This window comes from Panthera onca, chromosome B1, assembly GCF_046562875.1.
Source record: "Panthera onca isolate mPanOnc1 chromosome B1, mPanOnc1 haplotype 2, whole genome shotgun sequence".
In the NCBI taxonomy this organism is placed as follows: Eukaryota; Metazoa; Chordata; class Mammalia; order Carnivora; family Felidae; genus Panthera; species Panthera onca.
The window spans coordinates 61,679,703-61,701,811 of record NC_138342.1 but is presented as its reverse complement, the minus strand read 5'-3'; the positions used below and the strand labels follow the sequence as shown (position 1 = coordinate 61,701,811).

At 40.1% G+C, this 22,109-nt stretch overlaps 1 protein-coding gene, 1 long non-coding RNA gene and 1 pseudogene across 3 annotated transcripts in view; 2 read left to right on the top strand and 1 right to left on the bottom strand.

Annotated features, from left to right (window-relative positions):
- FAM47E (family with sequence similarity 47 member E) overlaps positions 1 to 673 on the bottom strand; it is a 36,965-nt gene extending 36,292 nt beyond the window's left edge. For both annotated transcript variants that reach the window (XM_060654832.3, XM_060654831.3), the window contains exon 1: positions 570 to 673. In XM_060654832.3, the coding sequence (XP_060510815.3) occupies positions 570 to 643 (74 nt within the window). In that variant the 5' untranslated portion in view covers positions 644 to 673. The remainder of the gene's footprint in view (positions 1 to 569) is intronic.
- LOC144616171 (uncharacterized) lies at positions 577 to 20,480 on the top strand. The gene is made up of 4 exons (XR_013555239.2): positions 577 to 681; positions 8,007 to 8,071; positions 8,893 to 9,050; positions 20,392 to 20,480. It is a non-coding gene; the product is annotated as an uncharacterized LOC144616171 (long non-coding RNA).
- Positions 9,107 to 19,656, top strand: LOC132693070 (centrosomal protein 15-like; annotated as a pseudogene).
- Positions 20,481 to 22,109: the final 1,629 nt, after the last annotated feature.

The window sequence follows — 22,109 nt, the reverse complement described above, 5'->3', positions numbered from 1 at the left end:
GGCTGCCTCCGAGAGAGCCGAATTCCATTCTCATAAATAGCTCAAGGAATCCGCAAAGTCAAAAAGTCTTGGGTTCCTGCCCTGTGGCTGTGACACCATCCATTCAAAATGGCAGCAGACCGCCCCAGTATGTGAGGCACTCCCCCCCCCCACCCCGCCCCCAAGCACAGGCTCAGTCACAAGGTGGGTGGCCAAAGGCTCCAGATCCAATTGGCTAACCCGCAGAAGGGTGGGTGGTAAGCTAAACCAGTCTCCGCAGAGGACTCTGTGGCCATCAGTTTCCCATCCGGAATGGCCATGTCAATCTACATCCCCTGGGAGGTTGGGAGCAAAACAGAAAAAAAGTGTGCTTTGCGACAGGAGCATCAAGCGTTTATTATCTCACATGATAATCATTTAGGTGCCGAGGACCTTGTGGAGAAAAGACGAGCAGCATGCCCAGCAGAGCCCTCCTTGGCCATTTGCCGCCCCGCCCCGCCACCGCCGCCCCTACCCCCAGCAAGCACGGGGTGCAGGCGCCCCCTCGCGGCACCAGTGGGGTGCGCCTCGCCTGGGCGGGGCGCGCTTACCGGGGCCCGCAGTCCCTGCCCACTGGCACGCGGGTTGGCGCCCCGGGCCCACACAGCCGCTTGTGGTCGTCCATGATGTCCCTGGCTCCGCGACGACAGCCGGGCCTTCGTGGTGTGTATTCCCAGCCACTCGGGTCGCTAGGAGACCGCCTGGCTGTGCGCTGGCCAGATTAGCGCCGGATGGCCCAGGCGCCCCCTGGCGCACCCCGGTTTCCCCCGGGAGCGCGCTGCCCAGCCCCCACGTCGCACCCGATTCTCCAATGCCTGGGGCGGTGGACCGTGGTGGGGGGTGGGGGGGGGGGGAGGCAAGAGAAAAGGATCAGGTCTTTGGTTTAAAAGTGTTTTAATCTGTTGGGAAGGCATCTTCTTCCCACTGAAATTTACCGTAGGCTGGGCCATGCCCATTTTTCAAAAAGGGTTTGTTGAAGGAAAGGAAGAAGGCAGCTGGAGACATAGTGATGAAATTTCAAGTGGGGTCCGTGAGCAAAGGGCTAGGAAAGAATTCTTGAGACGTTTTTGGTGCAGAAAGGTGATTTTATTATAGCATGGGCACAGGACCCGTGGGCAGAAAGAACTGCACTGGGATTGTGGGGAGTGACTGATTATATACTTTTCAAGTTTGTGGAGGGAGGGAGATAGAGATAAATTAAGTTTCTAAGGAATTTTGGAAGCAGGGCTTTCAGGGCCTTGAAGGGCTAGCTGCTGTTAAGATAAAGTTAGTCTTTAATAAAACATAAACACTAGGCACTAAGGCTGCCAGGAGTTCCTTGAGGAAGGTCACACCCTGCCTGTTTCAGGTGGCTATCAGTGGGCTGCAAGCTGTAAAGAGATTTAAGCTACATTTCTCTTGCCTTTGTTTCCCTCATCAATAGCAAGAGAAAAAGAGTGGAAAGGGAAGGAAGGCGATAGACTGCTGACAGTGGGAAAGCCTTTTAGCATGGAATGTTTTCTTGGAGGTTTTGCAAATCCCTGAGCTTCACTGCCTTCATAAACTGAGGACTGAGTACTCCTGTCTAGTCACCAGCTGGTTACCAGAATCCCTTCCAGCTCTTGTGTTATTTGATTCTTCTGCCTGGATCCACTTGCGATGGTGAAGTTACCATCCTGTTGCGCCTGGCAGGCAGTTGCCCATGTAAGTGTGGATAGCATGAGGCTGTGTGTTTGGCTTTGTTAAGTTCTCTTACTACTTCTGAGTAGTAAATATTAAACATTGCTTCCAGAGGAAATAGCAGCAAAACATGCTCCTGGCCCCAAATGTTAAATTGTATTTAACATGTTTCTGTTACCGTGGGATAATTTTCGTAGTCATTTAAAGATGCGTCTTCTCATCTTCCAACTCTCTGGGAATATATTAGCTTCACCTTTGGAAATCTGTTCAGTATCTGGGTAGTAATCAAAGTTGCTCTGCTTGATGCTAGTGTCACCGGACAGAATCAGGTCCGAACTCGTGTATGGCTGCCTGAAGCTGGAAAGTCCACATTCAGAGACAAGTGGTGGTAAGAAGGAAAGGTTGCTTTATTCATGAAGCCAGCAGTGTGGGGAGTGTGGGCAGATGGGGGGCTAAAGTCTCAAAGACCATCTTCCCCATCCAGGTGAATCTGGAGGGGTTTCTGTTTTGTTTTGTTTTGTTTTGTTTTGTTTTGTTTTGTTTTGTTTTTAAAGGGGAAGGCCTGGGGAAAAGGGAGGGGGATTACGTGCTGGAGAAGCAGGTGCCCACTCGGTTAGTTGTATGCCCTCGTGACCCTGAACAGACTTGCTGGCATCGTGGCAGCTGTTTTCGAATATCAGGCCCCTATCTTCCGGGAAAGCTTCGTCCTTCACCTCTCAAGGCCATTGGTCTGCCAATCTCAACGTAAGTTAGTTCCGCTACAGATCCAGAGACTTCAATCAGCAAGCAAGAAGTGCATGAGCTTGAGGCAGGTTAACCCTTAACCCTGGCTGGAGGGCTGTTCCACTGGTTCCAGCACCTTCATTTGCTATTGCCGTCCAGCTCCCTTTTCTGTGCAGTGTGAGCCCTGGAGTCTCACCACCTGAGATGAATCCTAATTCAACTAGCTAATCATTGCGCACCCCTGGGCACAATTACTTAGACTTCTTTTTAACTCCATTGATTTTCTAGTCTGAAATGGAGGAAATAACAGTATCTCCTTATAAGGGTTACTGTTGGATCAATGAGACGATGAATGTAAAGCACTTAGCAGTGCTGGCAATTAAGAATCCCTCAGTAAGTGCTGAGCGGTAGTATTATCTCAGCTGTGAACTGGGGGTAGTAATGTTTGCCCTGCCTGCTTCACAGAGTTGCTATAAGAGTCAGTTAACGGAGAAAGCTACACATGCAATCGTTATAAAGAGTCTGATTGAGTGTTTTCATTATCTTTGATAATATCTTTCATGTTCATTTGTTTGATTGCACACTCAAGCTTCTATTACTTTGAGGAGGTAGTATTTTTTCACAAGACTGAGGGTAAGGGATTATGTCTGTCATGCTCCTAATACTGTGCCTGGCATATAGGAGATACTTACTCAACAAATATTGTCTGGTATGGACATCGTAGGCCCTAGGGATGCAATGGGGAATAAAACAGACTTGGTCCTTGTCAGCTTGATTCTTAGGTGCTAGTGTTTGTTGCATGAACTAATCAGAAACCACCTATTCCGTGGCTTTTGCATCCTCACAAGTTGGTTTTTGTTCCATGTAGGAACTTTCACTCCATATCTAGTAGTAGACAAATAGCATCCTTTTTATTTCGTCACATTCTATACCTTAATTATACTCATTACTCACGGAATCTCTCATTCATTCTCTCTGTGTCTCTCTTTTGCAACACAAAAGTAAAATGTGTTCCATATAGTAATCTAATGAGCAGATGTTATTTAAGAGTGAGGATAATGAGATTCTAGGTGTTTTTCCTCTCGTTGTTGCCAGTAGAACCATTTTATTTCCAAATAGGATTACTCAAATACCCATAACAGGGTTGCCAAACACTATTACTGCATCCTTCCCCCCAGCAAGGACTAATTACTGTCTCTGTAGCATTCTATTACATACGCAGCAATACTTGGTTCATAGTACTTCCCAGAAAAAAAAAAAAAAAAAAAAAAGCACTGGAACAACAAAAGCAACAGAACATTAAGCTGAGAAATTGTAAAGTGGTCCTGGAAATTATAAAACAGAAACCTTTGGCATCTGTACAAAATATTACCAGTCATTCCTTCAGGACTTCATGGAGTCTAGACAACTCTACCCTCAGCCCAGTTCTCACAGCATTTCTACGGATAAATTCACAGTGTCCATGAGCTCACCAACAAAAATAAAATCCACGAGGAGACAAGGCACAATGACTAAGAAACAGCAGAAAAAACAAAGAACAGAATCTTATCTACAGAAACTTTATGTACTGGGATGTTCAGATACAGAATCTATGTAAATAAGATTAGTGATGTACAAATATGTTTAGGTACCTAAAATAAGCATGTTTAGTGTGTTTTGGAAATAATAGAGGGAGTTAGAAATATGAGCAAAGTACAAGAAACTATTTTTAAAAGAAATTTGAAAAAGAACCAGATAGAACTTACAGAAATGTAAAATATAATCCTTTCAGTTAAAAACTCTATGGACTGGTTAAACTGATTAGTCCAGCTAAAGAGAGATAACTCTGAATAAATGAGAGATAGCTCTAAATAAATGCTAAGAGTACAGCACAAAGAGGTAAAGAAATAGAAAACATGGAAGAGAAGAAAGTTGAATACATGGAGGAAAGTGTGAGAAGGTCTACCATGCTTCTCATCAGATTTCCATAAGAAGATGGTAAAGAGATAATATTTTAACAGATAATGACTGAGAATGTTCCAGAATTTTTTAAAGACACACATCTTCAATTTCAGGAAGAACTGTGGACCCCAAATAAGATAAATAAGAGGTATACCTGGCTGGCTCAGTTGGTGGATGATGTGAGTCTTAATCTCAGGGTTGTGAGTTCGAGCCCCACTTTAGGTGTAGAGATTACTTAAAAATAAAATATTAAAAAAATATATTTTCAGACAAAAACTGTCAGAATTTATCAACAGACCATAACTAAAGAAAATTCTAAAGGTTGCCTTTAAGATAAAATGACTCCCAAAATGAATATTAGAAGTGAGATGGGGGAGGTGCCTGGATGGCTCAGTCGGTTAAGCGTCTGACTTCAGCTCAGGTCATGATCTTGCAGTTCGCGAGTTCGAGCCACGAATCAGGCTCTGTGCTGACAGCTCAGAGCCTGGAGCCTGCTTTGAATTCTGTGTCTCCCTGTCTGTCTGCCCCTCCCCTGCTTGCTCGCTCTCTCTCTCAAAATAAAAATAAACATTAAAAAATTTTTAAAAAGAAGTGAGAATGTTAAGCAGAGGAAATTATAAATATGTAGGTATTCTTTTAAAAGGGGGGTTGTATAAAATAATAATAAAGTCCAGTTGGCAGAGATAAACAAAAAGGAATTATCTGAAATACTAAATTATTTTATTTAATAGAGAAGAGGGTAAATATATTGATTAAAGTAATATAAAGAAAGAGGTACCAGGAAGGTATTAACCAAAAGAAACAATGCAACTATATTACTATCAGACAGAATAGACTGACAAAAAGACAAAAATATCATTAGAGATATGCGAACATTTTTAAAGGTATAATTATGCAAAATGATAAAAGGTTCAATTCACACACATACATACATACTAGATAGAGATATACAATTCTGAACTTATATGCACTAACGACATTGGTTAAAATATAAAAGGAAAAATTGATAGGCCTACAAAGAGAAGTTGATTAAAATTCTATCCTAATGAAAAGATTTTAATACAGCTCTCATTAACAAATCAAACAGACAAAAAAAGCAGTGAAGACAAAGAATTTAAAGCCTGATCTAATGTATATATGTAAAACTTTGCATCCAACATCACAGAAAACACATTCTTCTCAAAATATGTAGAACATTATATTTGCAAATTCATAAAGCAAGTTTTAACATATCTGAGTTGATGTAATTTAACCCACATCCCTGATCAGAATGCAGTTAAGTTAAATATCAATAATAAAATCAGGGGCACTTGGGTGGCTCAGTCAGTTGAGCATCCGACTCCTGATTTCAGCTCAGGTCATGATCCCAGAGTCCTGGGATTAAGCCCCACTTGGGACTTGGGATTCTCTCTCCCTCTCCTTTTGCTCCTTTCCCCTGCTCATGGGTGTGCTCTCCCTCTTTCTAAAATAAAAAATTTTTTAAATAATAAATTGATGTCACTTAAAAAAATAATAACAAATATAAAATCATACTTGAAACCATTTATTTGGAAATAACATACAAATTCATAGGTTAAGAAAGAAAATATAAATTAAAATAAATGTAAAAACATAAAAAAATTGTGGGATGCTGCTAAAATGATACTTTGGATGAAATCACCTTAAATTACTAAACTAAAAAAGAAGGTTAAGACCTAAATAAATGGAAATATGTATTATGTTCACGGATCTGAAGACTTCATATTAAGATGACAGTACAACCCAAAGCAAGATACTGATTCAGTACAATCCCCATCAAAATCCCAATAGTGTTTTTTGCAATAATAGGAAAACCCATCCTAAAATGCCAATGGAATTTTGGGTTAAGGGACCCAAACAACCTTGGGTTAAGAGACAAAACAACCTTGAAAAAGAAGAACAAAGTTGGAGAACTCGCTTTCTTCAAAACTTTCTACTACAAAACTAGAATACTCAAAACAGTCTATATAGACCAATGGAATAAAATCGAGAGCCCAAACTAAGCCCGCACAGCTATGGTTAATCGATTTTGGACAAGTGTGCCAAGACCATTCAGAGAGAGAAGTATAGTCACTTCAATAAATGGTGCTGGGAAAACTAGGAAGACACATGCAAAAGAATGAAGTCAAATTCTTACCTTATACAGTATACAAAAATTAACCCCAAAATGGACTAACGACTTGAATTTAAGAGCTAAAACTGTAAATCTCTCAGCAGAAAACACAGGGGTAGATCTGCATAACCTTGGATATAGCAATGGTTTCTTACATAGGACACCAAAAGCAGAGGCAACAAAGAAAAAATAGATAAATCAGACTTCATAAAAATTACAAACCATTGTGCATCAAAGGGCACTATCTATCAAGACAGTGAAAAGACAACCCACAAGATGGGAAAAATATTTGCAAGTCATATATCTGATAAGAGTATGATATTCAGCATATGTGTTTTAAAAAAAGACCTAGTACCACTGAACAACAAAAAGACAACCCAATTAGAAAATAGGCAGAGGGCTGTGGACAACAGTTTTGTGGTCCTCAAAAAGCTAAATGTAAACTTACTGTATGGGCCAGCAACTCCACTCCTACATATATACTCAAAAGAACTGAAAACATGGACCCAGATATTTGTATGCCAATATTCATAACAGCATTATTCATTATAACCAAAAGGTGAAAACAAACCAAGTGTCCATCAACAGACAAATGGATAAACAAAATGTGATATATACATGTAACAGAATGCTATTCAGCCATAAAAGGAGTGAAATGCTATACGTGCTACACCATAGATGAACCTTGAAAATATTATGGTAAGTAAAATAAGCCAAATACAAAAGGACAGATTTTGTATGACTCCACCTTTAGGAAATATCTAGAACAGGCAAATTCATGGAGACACAATGTAGGTTGGAGATCACTAGGGACTTGGGGGAAAGAGGAACAGTTATTCCCTAATGGGTGCCCTTCTGCTTGAGAGAATGAAAATTTTGGAACTAGATAGTGGTAATGGTGGTAGAACATTGTGAATGTAATCAACTCCCCTGAATTTTACACTTAAAAATGGTTACAGTGGCAAATTTTATATGTTTTCTGCTACAGCTTTTAAAAGTTAAAAAACGCAACAACAAAAAAAGAAAGGTTGATACTTGTGATGAGCACGAGGTGTTGTAAGGAGGTGTTGAATCACTATATTGTACACCTAAAACTAATATCACACTGTATGTTAACTGGAATTTAAATAAAAAGTTTAAGAAAAAGAAAATTAATGAGCTAAAAATCCAACAACAAATTGGAAAATGGCCACTTATATAAACCCCCCTCCCCAAAGAAGGATATTTTTCATGTTGAGCAAAAGAAGCCAGACTCCCAAGCATATATACTCTGTGCTTTCACTTGGGCAAAGCTTTGACACGGGCAAAACTAATTTCTAGTGATAGATGTCAGAATGTGGTTACATGGGGATAATTGATGGAAAGAAGGCCTAAGGAAGCCAGCTGGGAGGCAGGAAATGTTCTATACCTTCATCTGGGGGTGGACACATGGATCACATAAGTAAAACTTCCATGAGCTGTGTACTTCAGGATGTGCACTTTGCTGTGTGCATTATGCAATAGTCTCCCCCTAATCCAGTTTCATTTTCTGCAGTTTCAGTTACCCATGGTCAGCCACAGTCTGGAAGCAGAGTTTCCTCCTTCTGACAAATCCAGAAGGTCGGTAGTAGACTAATTCTACGTCCCAATGCCTATGTCATTCATCTCACTTCCTCTCATCACATAGGCACTTGATCATCTCACATTACCCTAAGGGTGAGGACAGTACAATAAGATATTCTGAAAGAGAGAGATCACATTCACATTACTTTTCTTACAGTATATTATTATAATTGTTCTATTTTATTATTATATTGTTAGTCTCTTGCTGTGGCTAATTTATAAATTAAACTTTATCATACGTGTGTACATATAGGAAAAAAACATAGCATGTGTAGGTTTTGGTACCATTCATGGTTTCAGGCATCCACTGAGGGTCTTGGAACATATCCCCAATAGATAAGAGGGTAACTGCTATCCACTAAGAGAAAAGCAAGAAACATGGAGCATTTTCCATCAGGAAAATAATCCTGGAGAATTCTCTCCCCCATCATCATATATAGAAATGAGGGTCCAGGGAGTCATAGGATGTCCAAAGGTCTGCAGACTTTCCTCTATACTTCTTTTGTGACACTCCTCCAGGGGAGGGATATTTAAAATATTCAACAACCAGTAAGGCAATAACCAAATCAGGAAAACAGCCAGCCAGATTGCAACAACAGGGTTCTGGGGCCCCCTGGCCCTGCCAGGCATACCCCTTTAGTTACTGATCTTGGTGGGAGGGATGGTTTCAAGGAAGTGGTTAGGGCAGTCAGAGTACCATGGCCACTCACGATTGTTCAAAGCAGAGGCTATTTACCAAAAAACCCAGTGTTTCGACAATAATTGTGGTCTTAAACTGTGCTTGCTGGCTGAATATCATCTCTCTCCCTCACCCACAGGATCTCCCAACAGACATCCCTCCACAATGTCACAGGTGGCTTTTTGAAAACTGCCGTCCGTGTTGTCTGCAAGCCAGAATAATAACAATAAGGGGTAAGGCGTGACGCCAGTAATCAACAAGAACATCGCTTGGTCAGTAGCACGAGGACAATGCCAGGTAAGGGCTTACAAATAATACTGCTGAGGTGGCTGCCCTCAGGAGCTTATGTCCCAATGGATGGACGGGTCCCTGAGATCCAGCAGGCTGATAGATATGAGGACCACATGTACACTAGACACATTCAAAGGAAGATGGAAGAGATCTCAGCTGTTACTTTTGGAGAATGGTGGGCCATAGGCTAGATAGATATGAGGACCAATGTACGCTAGACACATTCAAAGGAAGATGGAAGAGATCTCAGCTGTTACTTTTGGAGAATGGTGGGCCATAGGCTATGAAGGAGTAGATGAGATGTGGAGATAGGCTGCGGGTAAGAGTGGAGACAGTGCATTAACTATGGACAGCAATCTAAAAGGACTTAGCCAAATCAAGTAAACTGTGTATTTATCACCGTGTGCCCCGTGATTTGTTCCCACCTATCCCTATTCTGTCCTGACACCTACAGGCTACAGTTGGGGGTGGGTTCAACTAGCAGAAAGCACTGATAGGGGCTAGGGTGAGAGGCAGGGAGGGAAAAGTCAGGGTAATTTCCCTCTCCTCTGTCTCCTAGGGAGTATCTGTGTTTTTTCCTTCACTTTCAGCTCCCATCAGGCAGCCCTGGTACAAATCCTACTTCCATCAGACTCGGGTTCCTGTTATGAGTAATTCCTGTGGTTTGGATGTGGGAGGGGCTTTCCTGCTACTAATCTCTTATCCTCATATCCTCTGCTTGGCTCTCAGTTCTTCCATCACCTCTGTAATCTGTTCTTGCATTAAGATCTCTCAGTTTTAACATGCTTAGTGTGGCTACTGCTTTCCTGGTTGAGCCTTAACAGACACGTATGTTACTTACGACCTAGCATTTCCCTGGCAGGGTATAGAAATCCAGAGGAATTCTCACCCATAAGGGGAGATATGTATGAGGATATTTGTCGCAGCATTATTAGTGGCATTGGTGAATTGAGAGTGATGTCTGTGTCCATTTGTGTGATGCAGATCCATAAAATGGATGAAGAGCTAGGCATCAGTTAGAAGCAACAGTCTAGATATATACTCAGGAACATGGTTAGACTTTTTAAAATATCATGCTGGGTTAAGAAAGAGAGTGAAGTTTGTTTTTTTTTACTACAGTATGATTTATATACATTAAAATGCATGCATACAAAACAAAAATAGTTTACAAGCACTCCTACAGAGAGAAGGGTATACTTCAACACTTAGGAATGGTTGCTTCTGGAGAAGGCAGAGGAACAGAAGTGGAGAATGGAGAAGAAAAGGAACGTATGAATGAATGAATGAATGAATACATACAAACGGGCCTTGCACACCCAATTGATAATGGAATGTCCTGGATTAAAGAGTAAGATTAACCAATGTGCTATACCTGAAGTTGAAAAAAAAAAAAAAAAGTGTTGCCAGAAAAATAGTTACTAGGTGGCACTGAGACATAATTTCTTTCTTTTTTTTTTTTTAATATATGAAATTTATTGTCAAATTGGTTTCCATACAACACCCAGTGCTCATCCCAGAAGGTGCCCTCCTCAATACCCATCACCCACCCTCCCCTCCCTCCCACCCCCCATCAACCCTCAGTTTGTTCTCAGTCTTTAACAGTCTCTTATGCTTTGGCTCTCTCCTACTCTAACCTCTTTTTTTTTTTTTTTTCCCTTCCCCTCCCCCATGGGTTTCTGTTAAGTTTCTCAGGATCCACATAAGAGTGAAACCATATGGTATCTGTCTTTCTCTGTATGGCTTATTTCACTTAGCATCACAACTCTCCAGTTCCATCCACGTTGCTACAAAGGGCCATATTTCATTCTTCCTCATTGCCACATAGTATTCCATTGTGTATATAAACCACAATTTCTTTATCCATTCATCAGTTGATGGACATTTAGGCTCTTTCCATAATTTGGCTATTGTTGAGAGTGCTGCTATAAACATTGGGGTACAAGTGCCCCTATGCATCAGTACTCCTGTATCCCTTGGGTAAATTCCTAGCAGTGCTATTGCTGGGTCATAGGGTAGGTCTATTTTTAATTTTCTGAGGAACCTCCACACTGTTTTCCAGAGTGGCTGCACCAATTTGCATTCCCACCGACAGTGCAAGAGGGTTCCCGTTTCTCCACATCCTCTCCAGCATCTATAGTCTCCTGATTTGTTCATTTTGGCCACTCTGACTGGCGTGAGGTGATATCTGAGTGTGGTTTTGATTTGTATTTCCCTGATAAGGAGCGACATTGAACATCTTTTCATGTGCCTGTTGGCCATCCGGATGTCTTCTTTAGAGAAGTGTCTATTCATGTTTTCTGCCCATTTCTTCACTGGGTTATTTGTTTTTCGGGTGTGGAGTTTGGTGAGCTCTTTATAGATTTTGGATACTAGCCCTTTGTCCGATATGTCATTTGCAAATATCTTTTCCCATTCCGTTGGTTGCCTTTTAGTTTTGTTGGTTGTTTCCTTTGCTGTGCAGAAGCTTTTTATCTTCATAAGGTCCCAGTAATTCACTTTTGCTTTTAATTCCCTTGCCTTTGGGGATGTGTCGAGTAAGAGATTGCTACGGCTGTGAGACATAATTTCAAAGGACACACTGTAGATTGTGAAATGTTGAAACAATAACTGCTCCAAAGCCAGGTTAGTTTGTGGTAATAAGAGCAAGAACATGGGAAAGATGGTGAAGGAAGGAGCCAGAGCTAGTGACAAGCACTGCATAAAGCAGGGGTGTTGTTGAAATTCCATGGCAATTTTACGTGACCCCAACTTGAAGAGGATTCTAGGTCTCCTGATTTTCTTGTCAGTTGCATTTAGACATATTAATGTCCCCAAAAAATCCTGGTCCGTGGCTTTTAAGGGTCAACTACAGCCTCAAAGGCTGGGCTGCTTTTTCAAGTGGGGCTCAGATTATGATCAATACGTGCCCTAAAAAAAAACTAGAAACAAGAAGCACTGGAGTGTGTTGGGGGGACTTGAATTCTCATCAGTGTAATTAAATTAAAATATGACAATAATAAAAAAGAAATATTTAACTTTGACATTGGGTTTTACTTTCCCTTGCTTGTATTTTTAGAGTTGGTATGACTTCCTTGGTTCAAAAGCATTCAAGTTCTGGAAGATTCTTTTGTAAAAGATTGTAGGAATACTTGAAAAATGACCCTATGTAGAGCCCCTGATATAATCAATATCAGTTAAAAACCATATCGTGTCTGTTGTTCAATAAGCTTCAAGTGAGCATTGCTCTTCTCTTTACAAATGGAGACGTTAAAGTATGTTTTGTTCATTAATTCTGGTGCTGGTCCAAACATAATTAACTCCCTCTCAGCAATTAACATATCTGATGGTGTTTACTTGGGCTTTTTCATATGTATACATAATGATGCTAAACAAATATTTGGGAAGTTGAACTGACTCCCCTCCCCTCCCCCCACCAAGTTTGTGAAGCCAAAGAAGCAATTCAAATAAAACAATAATGCATTACTGACTCACTGAACTTATTAAGCTCATGTCTTAATGACATGAGGAGATTAAGACAATCACTCAAACTCATGCCACCAATTAGTGGGGGAATCCCACTCTTCACTGAGTCACTTGGCAAAAAGTTGACAACGAAACCAAGCTAAAGAGTCAATATAATATAGTGGCTAAGCTGGGTGACCAACCTGGGTTTGAATCATAGCCCCACCATGTAATAACACTGGGCAAGTCTCTACACCTCAGCAGTTTCTTCTTCAGGAAAACAGACCTTATAATATTCCACGTTATAAGGTTGTTATATGGGAGCAGTACAGAAATAATCTAAAACTGTGCTTTCCAATAGAAATATAATGCAAGCCACAAATGTGAGCCATATATGTAATTTAAAATTTTGCAATACTCATATTTAAAAATTAAAAAGAAACAGATACAATTAATTTTAATAATATATCTTATTTAACCCAATGAATCAAAATGTTACTTTATTAACACACAATCAACATAAAGATATTAGTGAGATATGTTATGTTCTTTTTTTCATACTAAGTCTTTGAAATTTAAGCACATCTCAGTTTGGACTAGTCACAGTTCAATGCTTCTCAGCCACGTGGGGCTCGTGGCTACCATACCGGACAAGATAAAAATTCAGTATTTAGCCAAGTGCCTAGCACAAAGGAAGTACGCAAGGAATATTGGCTCAAAAACATTGCCTGGGTTTATCCGTAGGTGGATTGCATTTGATACTCAGTTATAAGGATAGAAAATATATGTTATTAACACAAGTTTGAAATCTCATACTTTCATAAGTATGTGCCTTCATTTCAGTTATTCTTGTTCTGTTTACTCCAGAAAATAAGATGTTGCCCTTTTTTTCCTTTTGACGTGAGCAGAGTGTTGTCAGTCCTGGAGCTATTCAGATGAGGGACTTTCCTGAGAACCAAGATAAGAATGTAGCCTCCATAAAGAATTTCACAGAATTTTTGTCCTAGTGAACAAATTAAATTTGGCTGAGTAGATACTAAATGTGCTCTGATTACCACTAGGGTACACCTGCGACCAAAATTATCATTTTATTTTATAGTGTTTTATATTGTAATGTTATTTCTTTGAACCTGACATGAGTAAGCACTCTTTTTCTCCTTCCAATCACATCCCTCCTAGACTTCCTTGGGAATCTGGCCCTCAACAGGTGCAATAAATTCATTTGAATTGTCTCTACTCCATGCTGACCTCATAGTTGCCTTTACCTGCTGAATTCTTGGTGATCAGAGCTGAGCTAGGAACCCAGCCTTCTGCATGTGGCTGTCCTAAAGATAAGTGTGGGATGAGGGGTCAAATTCGCCAGGGTCCTGGCAGGATCCCTCAGTCAGTGCACAGAGCAGTGTATGACTGTCTTGGAAAGACCATGCTCATATATGTAGAATGGTAGGAACAGATTCCCTGAGCTAGATCAAACTCTGACAAAAGAGGGCAGGTAAAGGAGATTCTGTCCCTAGTCCCTGAAGGCGAGCCAGGCCAGGAAACACTAGCCTAACCCAACGTGACTTGGAGACATCCAGCCTCAACCCTGATGCAGAAGAATCTTTAGAGCCTTGGGAAGCACAGACCTAATAATGCCATAACCTTTCTTAAAACCTTCTACAGCACGCCATTAGACACAGAATACATTCAGACTCCCCAGGCCGGCATTCAGACCCCACATATCTGACCTGCTCGCATATTTCCCTTATTTCTCACTCCTTCTCCTCCAGTGATATTTCTGCTTTCTGCTCTTCCATCTCATACTGTTTCTTTCTTAATGTTGTTCATGTTGTACACTTTGGCTAAAAATTTCTTAGTAGCGGGTCTCCACTACTGTCTCTGAAATTCTGACTCCAATCCCACACCTTCTAGAGATGGAATTTTTCCTTCCCCCTTCACCTCCAAGAGAGCTCTCTTCATAATATTTCTTCTATTAAGCATCAAGCATTTAACATTTTCAGTGGACATTACAGATGCTTCTTCAGTGATTATCCTACCCCTTCCCCACTCATTTTGGGAGAATGACTGAACTCAACTCTAATGAGGGACCCTGACTAGTATAAACCACTATAATCTCATTCCACATGTGACTGGCTCAGGTCTGGACAAGAACGCAGCTCCTGTCAATCAGTGCATGGCATTCCTTGGGGATATGACTCAGTTGGCCCAGTGTTCAATGCAAGTTCAATAGCTTGGGGGAAAGAAGACTTTTCTCATGCTCTCAGTGGCATTTATTATTACAATTTACAATTAATTTTTTAAAATTTTTAATGTTTTTATTTATTTTTGAGAGACAGAACATGAGCGGGGTGAGGGGGGCACTGCAGAGAGAGAGGGAGACACAGAGTCTGAAGCAGGCTCCAGGCTCTGAGCTGTCAGCACAGAGCCTGATGCAGGGCTCGAACCCACAAACCATGAGATCATGAACTGAGGTGAAGTCAGACGCTTAACTGACCGAGCCACCCAGGTGCCCCACAATTAATTTTTTATTCACTGAAAGTAGTTGAGGTGGTTGACTTCACCATTAAATCTGAGCTATTGGAGAGAAAGAAATCATTTACCATCCTACCTAGCTCCTTAGAGTGGTACCTTTCAAGGAGCTCTACAAATTGTGGTTGAATTCACATTGAGTCTGTATGGACTTGGAGGACACACAGCAAACTCATCCATGGGCCCAAACTCCTGGGTATGTACTTAGAATGGTTGGATTTTTTCCAGGAAGCACAGAGAACTCCCATTAGATTCAACAAAAACTGACCATAAACAAGGCATATCATAGTCAAATTCACAAAATGCTCAGACAAGGAAAGAATCATGAAAGCAGCAAGGGAAAAAAAGTCCTTAACCTACAAGGGAAGACAGATCAGGTTTGCAGCAGACCTATCCACAGAAACTTGGCAGGCCAGAAAGGAGTGGCAGGATATATTCAATGTGCTGAATTGGAAAAATACGCAGCCAAGAATTCTTTATCCAGCCAGGCTGTCATTCAAAATAGAAGAGGTAAAAAGTTTTCCAGACAAACAAAAATTAAAGGAGTTCATGAGCACTAAACCAGCCCTGCAAGAAATTTTAAGGGGGACTCTCTGAGGGGAGAAAAGACAAATAAAAAAAAAAAAAAAGACCAAAAGCAAGAAAGACTAGAAAGGACCAGAGAATACCACCAGAAACTCCAACTCTATAGGCAACATAATGGCAATAAATTCATATCTTTCAGTACTCACTCTAAATGTCAATGGACTCAATGCTCCAATCAAAAGACATAGGGTAACAGAATGGATAAGAAAACAAGATCCATCTATATGCTGTTTACAAGAGACCCACTTTAGGCCAAAAGAGACCCTCAGATTGAAAGTAAGGGGATGGAGAACCATCTATCATGCTAATGGTCAACAAAAGAAAGCCGGAGTAGCCATACTTATATCAGACAATCTAGACTTTAAAATAAAGACTGTAACAAGAGATGAAGAAGGGCATTATATCATAATTAAGGGGTCTATCCACCAAGAAGACCTAACAATTGTGAACATTTATGCTCCAAATGTGGAGCACACAAATATTAAATCAATTAATCACACATAAAGAAATTCATTGATAATAATGCCATAATAGTAGAGGACTTCAACACCCCACTTACAGTAATAGACAGATCATCTAAACAGAATATCAACAAGGAAACAATGGCTTTGAATGACACACTGGTCTAGATGGACTTAACAGATATATTCAGAACATTTCATCCTAAAGCAGCGGGATACACATTCTTCTCCAGTGCACATAGAATGTTCTCCAGAATAGATCACATACTAGGACACAAATCAGCCCTCAACAAGTACAAAAAGATCAAGATCATACTGTGAATATTTTCAGACCACAATGCTATGAAACTTGAAATCAACCACAAGAAAAAAATTGGAAAGATAACAAATAGTTGGACACTAAAGACCATCCTACTAAAGAATGAATGGGCTAACCAAGAAGTTAAAGAGGAATTAAAAAGTATATGGAAGCCAATGAAAATGATAACCACAGCCCAAAACCTCTGGGATACAGCAAAGGCAGTCATAAGAGGGAAGTAATTAGCAATCCAGGACTTCCTAAAGAAGGAAGAAAGGTCTCAGATACACAACCTAACTTTACACCTTAAAGAGCTGGACAAAGAACAGCAATAAAACCCAAAACCAGCAGAAGACAGGAAATAATAAAGATTAGGGCAGAAATCAATGCTATTGAAACAAAAAACAAAACAAAACAAACAAACAAAACAGTAGAACAGATCAATGAAACCAGAAGCTCGTTCTTTGAAAGAATTAACAAAATTGAAAACCCCTAGCCAGTTTGATCGAAAAAGAAAAAAGAAAGGACCCAAATAAATAAAATCAAGAATGAAAGAGGAGAGATCACAACCAACACAGCAGAAATACAAACAATAATAAGAGAATATTACACACAATTATATGCCAATAAAATGGCAATCTGGAATAAATGCACATATTCCTAGAAACATATAAACTACCAAAACTGAAACAGGAAGAAATAGAAAATTTGAACAGACCTATAACCAGTAAAGACATCAAATTAGTAATCAAAAATCTCCCAAAACACAAGAGTCCACGGCCAGATGGCTTTCCAGGGAAATTCTATCAAACATTTAAAGAAGAGTTAACACCTGTTCTCTTGAAGCTGTTCCAAAAAATAGAAATGAAAGGAAAACTTCCAAAGTGATTCTACGAGGCCAGCATTACCTTGATTCCAAAACTAGATAAAGACCCCACTAAAAAGGATAGGGAACTAGAGGGTATTATGCTAAGCCAAATTAGTCAGAGAAAGACAAATATCATATGGCTTCACTCATATGAGGACTTTAAGATACAAAACAGATGAACATAAGGGAAGGGAAACAAAAATAATATAAAAACAGGGAGGGGGACAAAACATAAGAGACTCTTAAATATGGAGAACAAGCAGAGGGTTGTTAGAGGGGTTGTGGGAGGGGAGATGGGCTAAATATGTAAGAGGCATTAAGGAATCTACTCCTGAAATCATTGTTGCAGAATATGCTAAATAACTTGGATGTAAATTAAAAAATAAATAAATTTAAAAAAAAAGAAGTGTTGAGTTTTATTTTCTGTGATACTGACAATACATGAAACAGGACTGGGACAGTCAGATATCAAAAAGACTAAAATTTCAAAAACTAATAATAATATAAAAGACTAAGATTAACTGAGTCATACATACCTTTGCTGTTATTCATACCAAGTCAAGCCAACTTTTACTTTAAATGTGGACCCTATCGGGCCATGGAAGTTTATAACCTTGTTTTCACATCATCTTTGTTCATCTCATGACTTGAAATAAATATATGAAAAAGTTCCAGACTTGGGCAAGGCCATAAGACATCTCAATTACTACAGAAACGAAAGAACCTAGGTAATTGTGCTTATTCCTTTAATGTCTGTTTGACTTCATTATTTTCCCTTTAAAACTCTCGTGATGACTCTAAAGTGACTTAAACCTGAAAAGCCAGTCTGACAGGTTTCTATTGGTTTGGGACAGTTAATTAAACTGTTCTTTAATCTCTCCAAACTGCTTCATATATGTACAAAATTCAAACCCACTTGGTTTTGGTGTCTGAGCTTATAGAAGAGTGTTAACAGCACGTGTGTTGGTATCAGGCTGCCTAGATTTGAATTCTGGCTGTACTATTTAGTAGCTCTCCAACCTCAGGGAAGTGATCTAACCTCTCTATGCCTCAGTCTCCTCATCTGTAAAAATGAGAATAGCACTTACCTCACTGGGTTTTGTGAAGGTTAAGTTGTCACATGAAAAGTGCTTAGAACAGTGCATAACATGTAGTTAAGCTCCCGGTCATTATTAGGGCTATAATTCAGAGCATTTCTGAACTGGAGGCTCTAAATAGAAGTGCTCAATGAATTTTAGTGATCTGTGCTTCTGGAGACTCCCAGGCCAGCTTTGTTAACAGCAGGAGATGGTGACGAGCTGGTAATATGAAAATGAAAACCATTTTCTTTTCTCTCAATTAGTTGACAATCTCTCCTGTGCCCTTAACTGAGAATCCATATCTGTCATGCCCAGTTACTAGCTTCATGATCTCGGGCAAGTTATTTAGTCTTTCGGAGATTTCCCCACTTTTTTTTTTTTTCAAACGTAAAATGGGGCTATAATTCCTACCTCACAGGGTTAGTGTGAAGGAAGGAAGATATGGAGAGTGCGTACCACTGTCCCTGGTGGATGACACAGGCTTCCCTCCTCCTAATGTCCACCTGAAGTTCATCAAGAATAAAGAGCTTGAAACTGTATTTTTAAAACTATTTCCCTGACAGGAGTGGGCACCTTTACAGAAGAGGTCTGAGTGCAGCTGCGACAGTCAGTCAGTCAGCCTTTGGCTTTTGCACCCAACCAGATGACTTGCCTTCAGGCTCAGAGCCTTCAAAGCTCTACACTTGATCTTTATCTGTGTTGGTCCAGGCTCTTCATTCAGAAAGCTTATAAGGCAGCTTTGACTAAAGGTGACTTCCTTGTTTGTTCAAGAAGTTCGCCATAAAGAAATAGTATCACAAAGGTGAATGTTACTTCAAAATATGGAGAATAAGTCTGTAGAAGAAAACAAGGAAAAGACATCTCAGATGCAAGCAGCTGAGACTGCGTTTATTTATTTATTTATTTATTTTTATTTATTTATTTATCTTAGGAGAGAGAGCGCACAGAGAAGGGGCAGAGAGAGTGAGGGAGAGAGAGAATCCCAAGCAAGCTCAGCACTGTCACCACAAAGCCCTACTCAGGGCTCAAACTCACAAACCCGTGAGATCATGACCTGAGCTGAAATCAAGAGCCCGTCACTCAACGGACTGAGCCACCCAGGCACCCCCGAGAATGCTTTTAAAAGGAACCTTCGTCTCTTAAAGGACGTCGAAGCAGCAGAAAAGCCCCTACAGACCCAGATTCACCCAATTCCACCACCAGAGGTGGTTTGTCTTGAGACTCTTTACTGGGCATCAGTAGAAGACTATATTCCCAAATGGAACAGTTTCTTTCAGGAAGAGCACCACATCCCATCAGTGTTGGAAATGAAAATAAAGCAGAAAATGCCATCCAAAATGAGGCACGGTGATCACTTCTTCACATACTCATTCAAAAAAAAAAAAAAACAAACCTGTTTAGTACAGCTGAATGTTAAAGAATATGCAGGACATTTCAGGAACTATAGGAATCGAATATGTTCATATTGTCCCATTATCCCCTCAATGACAGTGAAGTTATGAGTGACTGCCGACAAGCCTCAAGTTACCGCTTTGAGACCTACTACTACCTCAAGGTCATGAATTTGCTTTCTGCCAAACCCATGAAAGTGTTAAAAGTTTATATTGACAAGTGAACTGTTTATTAAATGAGTTGCTAAAAGTTAAATAAATAAAAAGTAAGTAAAAATAAAAACTATTCCCTTAAAATGAAACTTATCTTAAGTTAGCTTTACTATTTAAATCAGCCACAAGACAATTCTAAAGACTAACATTCCCTAAAATAAAATAAGGGCAGGGCATCATTTAAAAACTATTCATTTAAACAAATTCCATGATCCATTGTACATAAGTGGAAACTACTTACACATACACACACATAAATATTTTAACTACTGTTTAAGTGAACTTATAATTGGGCATTTTAAAAGAAAGATTCTGAGTTATTTCATTTTGTACATGGTAAGCATTTCTGTTGTCAGCTTTTTAAGGAGGCATAAAAACAACTTGTCTTATCTGAGGGAGGCTTCTTGCCTTTTGTAAAGATTGATAGGAGAGCACTGGCAAGGTTTGTCCCTCCTCGTAAACCTAGTTTCTGTTCTCTACAGAATACTTCAGAACGGTAATGATATTTATGGAACGCATATAGTGGCAGACACTTTATGTGCTTCATCTCGTTTAATCCTTGAAATATCTCTATGAGGTAAGTACTGTCTATTTTCCCCATTTTATAGATGAAGAAATAAGACACACAGGGGTTAAATAATTTGCCTAAGATCACACAGCTACTAAATAAGGGAAGCAGGATTCAAACACCAATGGGCTTCAGAGTCCACTGACAATATTGAACTTTATCTAAGCCCTATGCTCCCAGAAAACATCTATGGTATCTCCTGACCTTCCTGCATAGCCTCAAAGGACCCCCTGTCCAGCAGAGATAAGACCCTCCCTCAGGACTCCTGTTTACCTGCCTTGACAAAACCCCAGATCCTTTTTTTTTTTTTTTTCCTCATTCTCCCTTCATGAGTGAGCATTTTCCCCATTGCAATAGCCAGAATAAATTCATCTTTTTAATTGTTTGGTGCATTTTCACACCACAAATTTATCCACCTACAGTCAAGGTTGCCAATACCTGAGAAAATAAAATCCATTTCAGAGGTTCCTAAACTATTGTCAGGTAATTTCTCTCTCTCTCTCTCTCTCTCTCTCTCTCTCTCTCTCTCTCTCCCGTTTATTTTTTGAGAGAGAGGCATGGAAGGGGCAGAGAGAAGAGAGAATCTCAAGCAGACTTAATTGACTGAGCCACCCAGGCGCCCCAGGTAATGACTGTTTTGGTGGAGTGGCCCCCATACATTTTATCCATCCTTTCATAAGCATTTCAGAAATTTTTACCACAGGGAGAGAAGGTAGATCTCTGACAAGATATGAGGTACGGTCAGTTCACAGAAAACTAAGACTATTAAAGTGATAGTTGTTGCTAAAATAGAGAGCTCGAACAGATTTGAGGTTTTGAAAATAGAACTTCTTTCCCCCGATCAATCAGTCTCTCCCCACCCTCCCCCTCGCCACTCCTTCTCTCGCCTCTCAAAATGTCATCAAATGTGAACCTTCTCAATAGAAAGCTTTCACAAAATCCCCCATCAGCATTTATGAGCCTCTGCTTTGTACCACAGCACACATACTTCCTCGGGTATAGAAATAAGTAAAGTCCATGGCTTGATCTCATAGAGCCCACACAGAATTCGAGCTCAAATCTAGTACTTTATCTTGGAGCTTACCGAAAGCACATTGGATGAAGGCAGCTGAATAGAAAGTGCTCTATAATATGTTGTAATATGTTATATTATATATGAAACGGATATGTCTTTTTCAAAGCTAATAAGTCTTTTGCCATCTTTACAACCCAGGAATGTCTTTCTTAAGGGCCTGGGAGCCATCTCTTTGATAAGTAATCATCGAGAAAGATAGCATTCCTCTCTCCCAGTTTCTGTGGGATGGTAGGAGCAGATGCCCGGCTCCAGGCTGTAAAACTACTGCCTGTCCTAAAGATACAAGAAGTCTTATTTTTCCTTTGGATGAGGGCAACTGCTAACACAGATGGCCACTCAATTACCAAGTGAATTTAGGATGTACTGTGTATGACAAATGGTGCTGTCAAGTCCTCTGACTTGAGGACTAGTTGTTGTTCATCTCGAGGACATGTGTGGAATACATTATATCTGCCTGGGGATACAAAAGGGTGAGATTTTTTCCCCTCTTTAGTTGACTGTCTGTGATGCACGTCGCATTCTGGCTTAATGATTAGTCAGTAATAAAACTGTTTTCT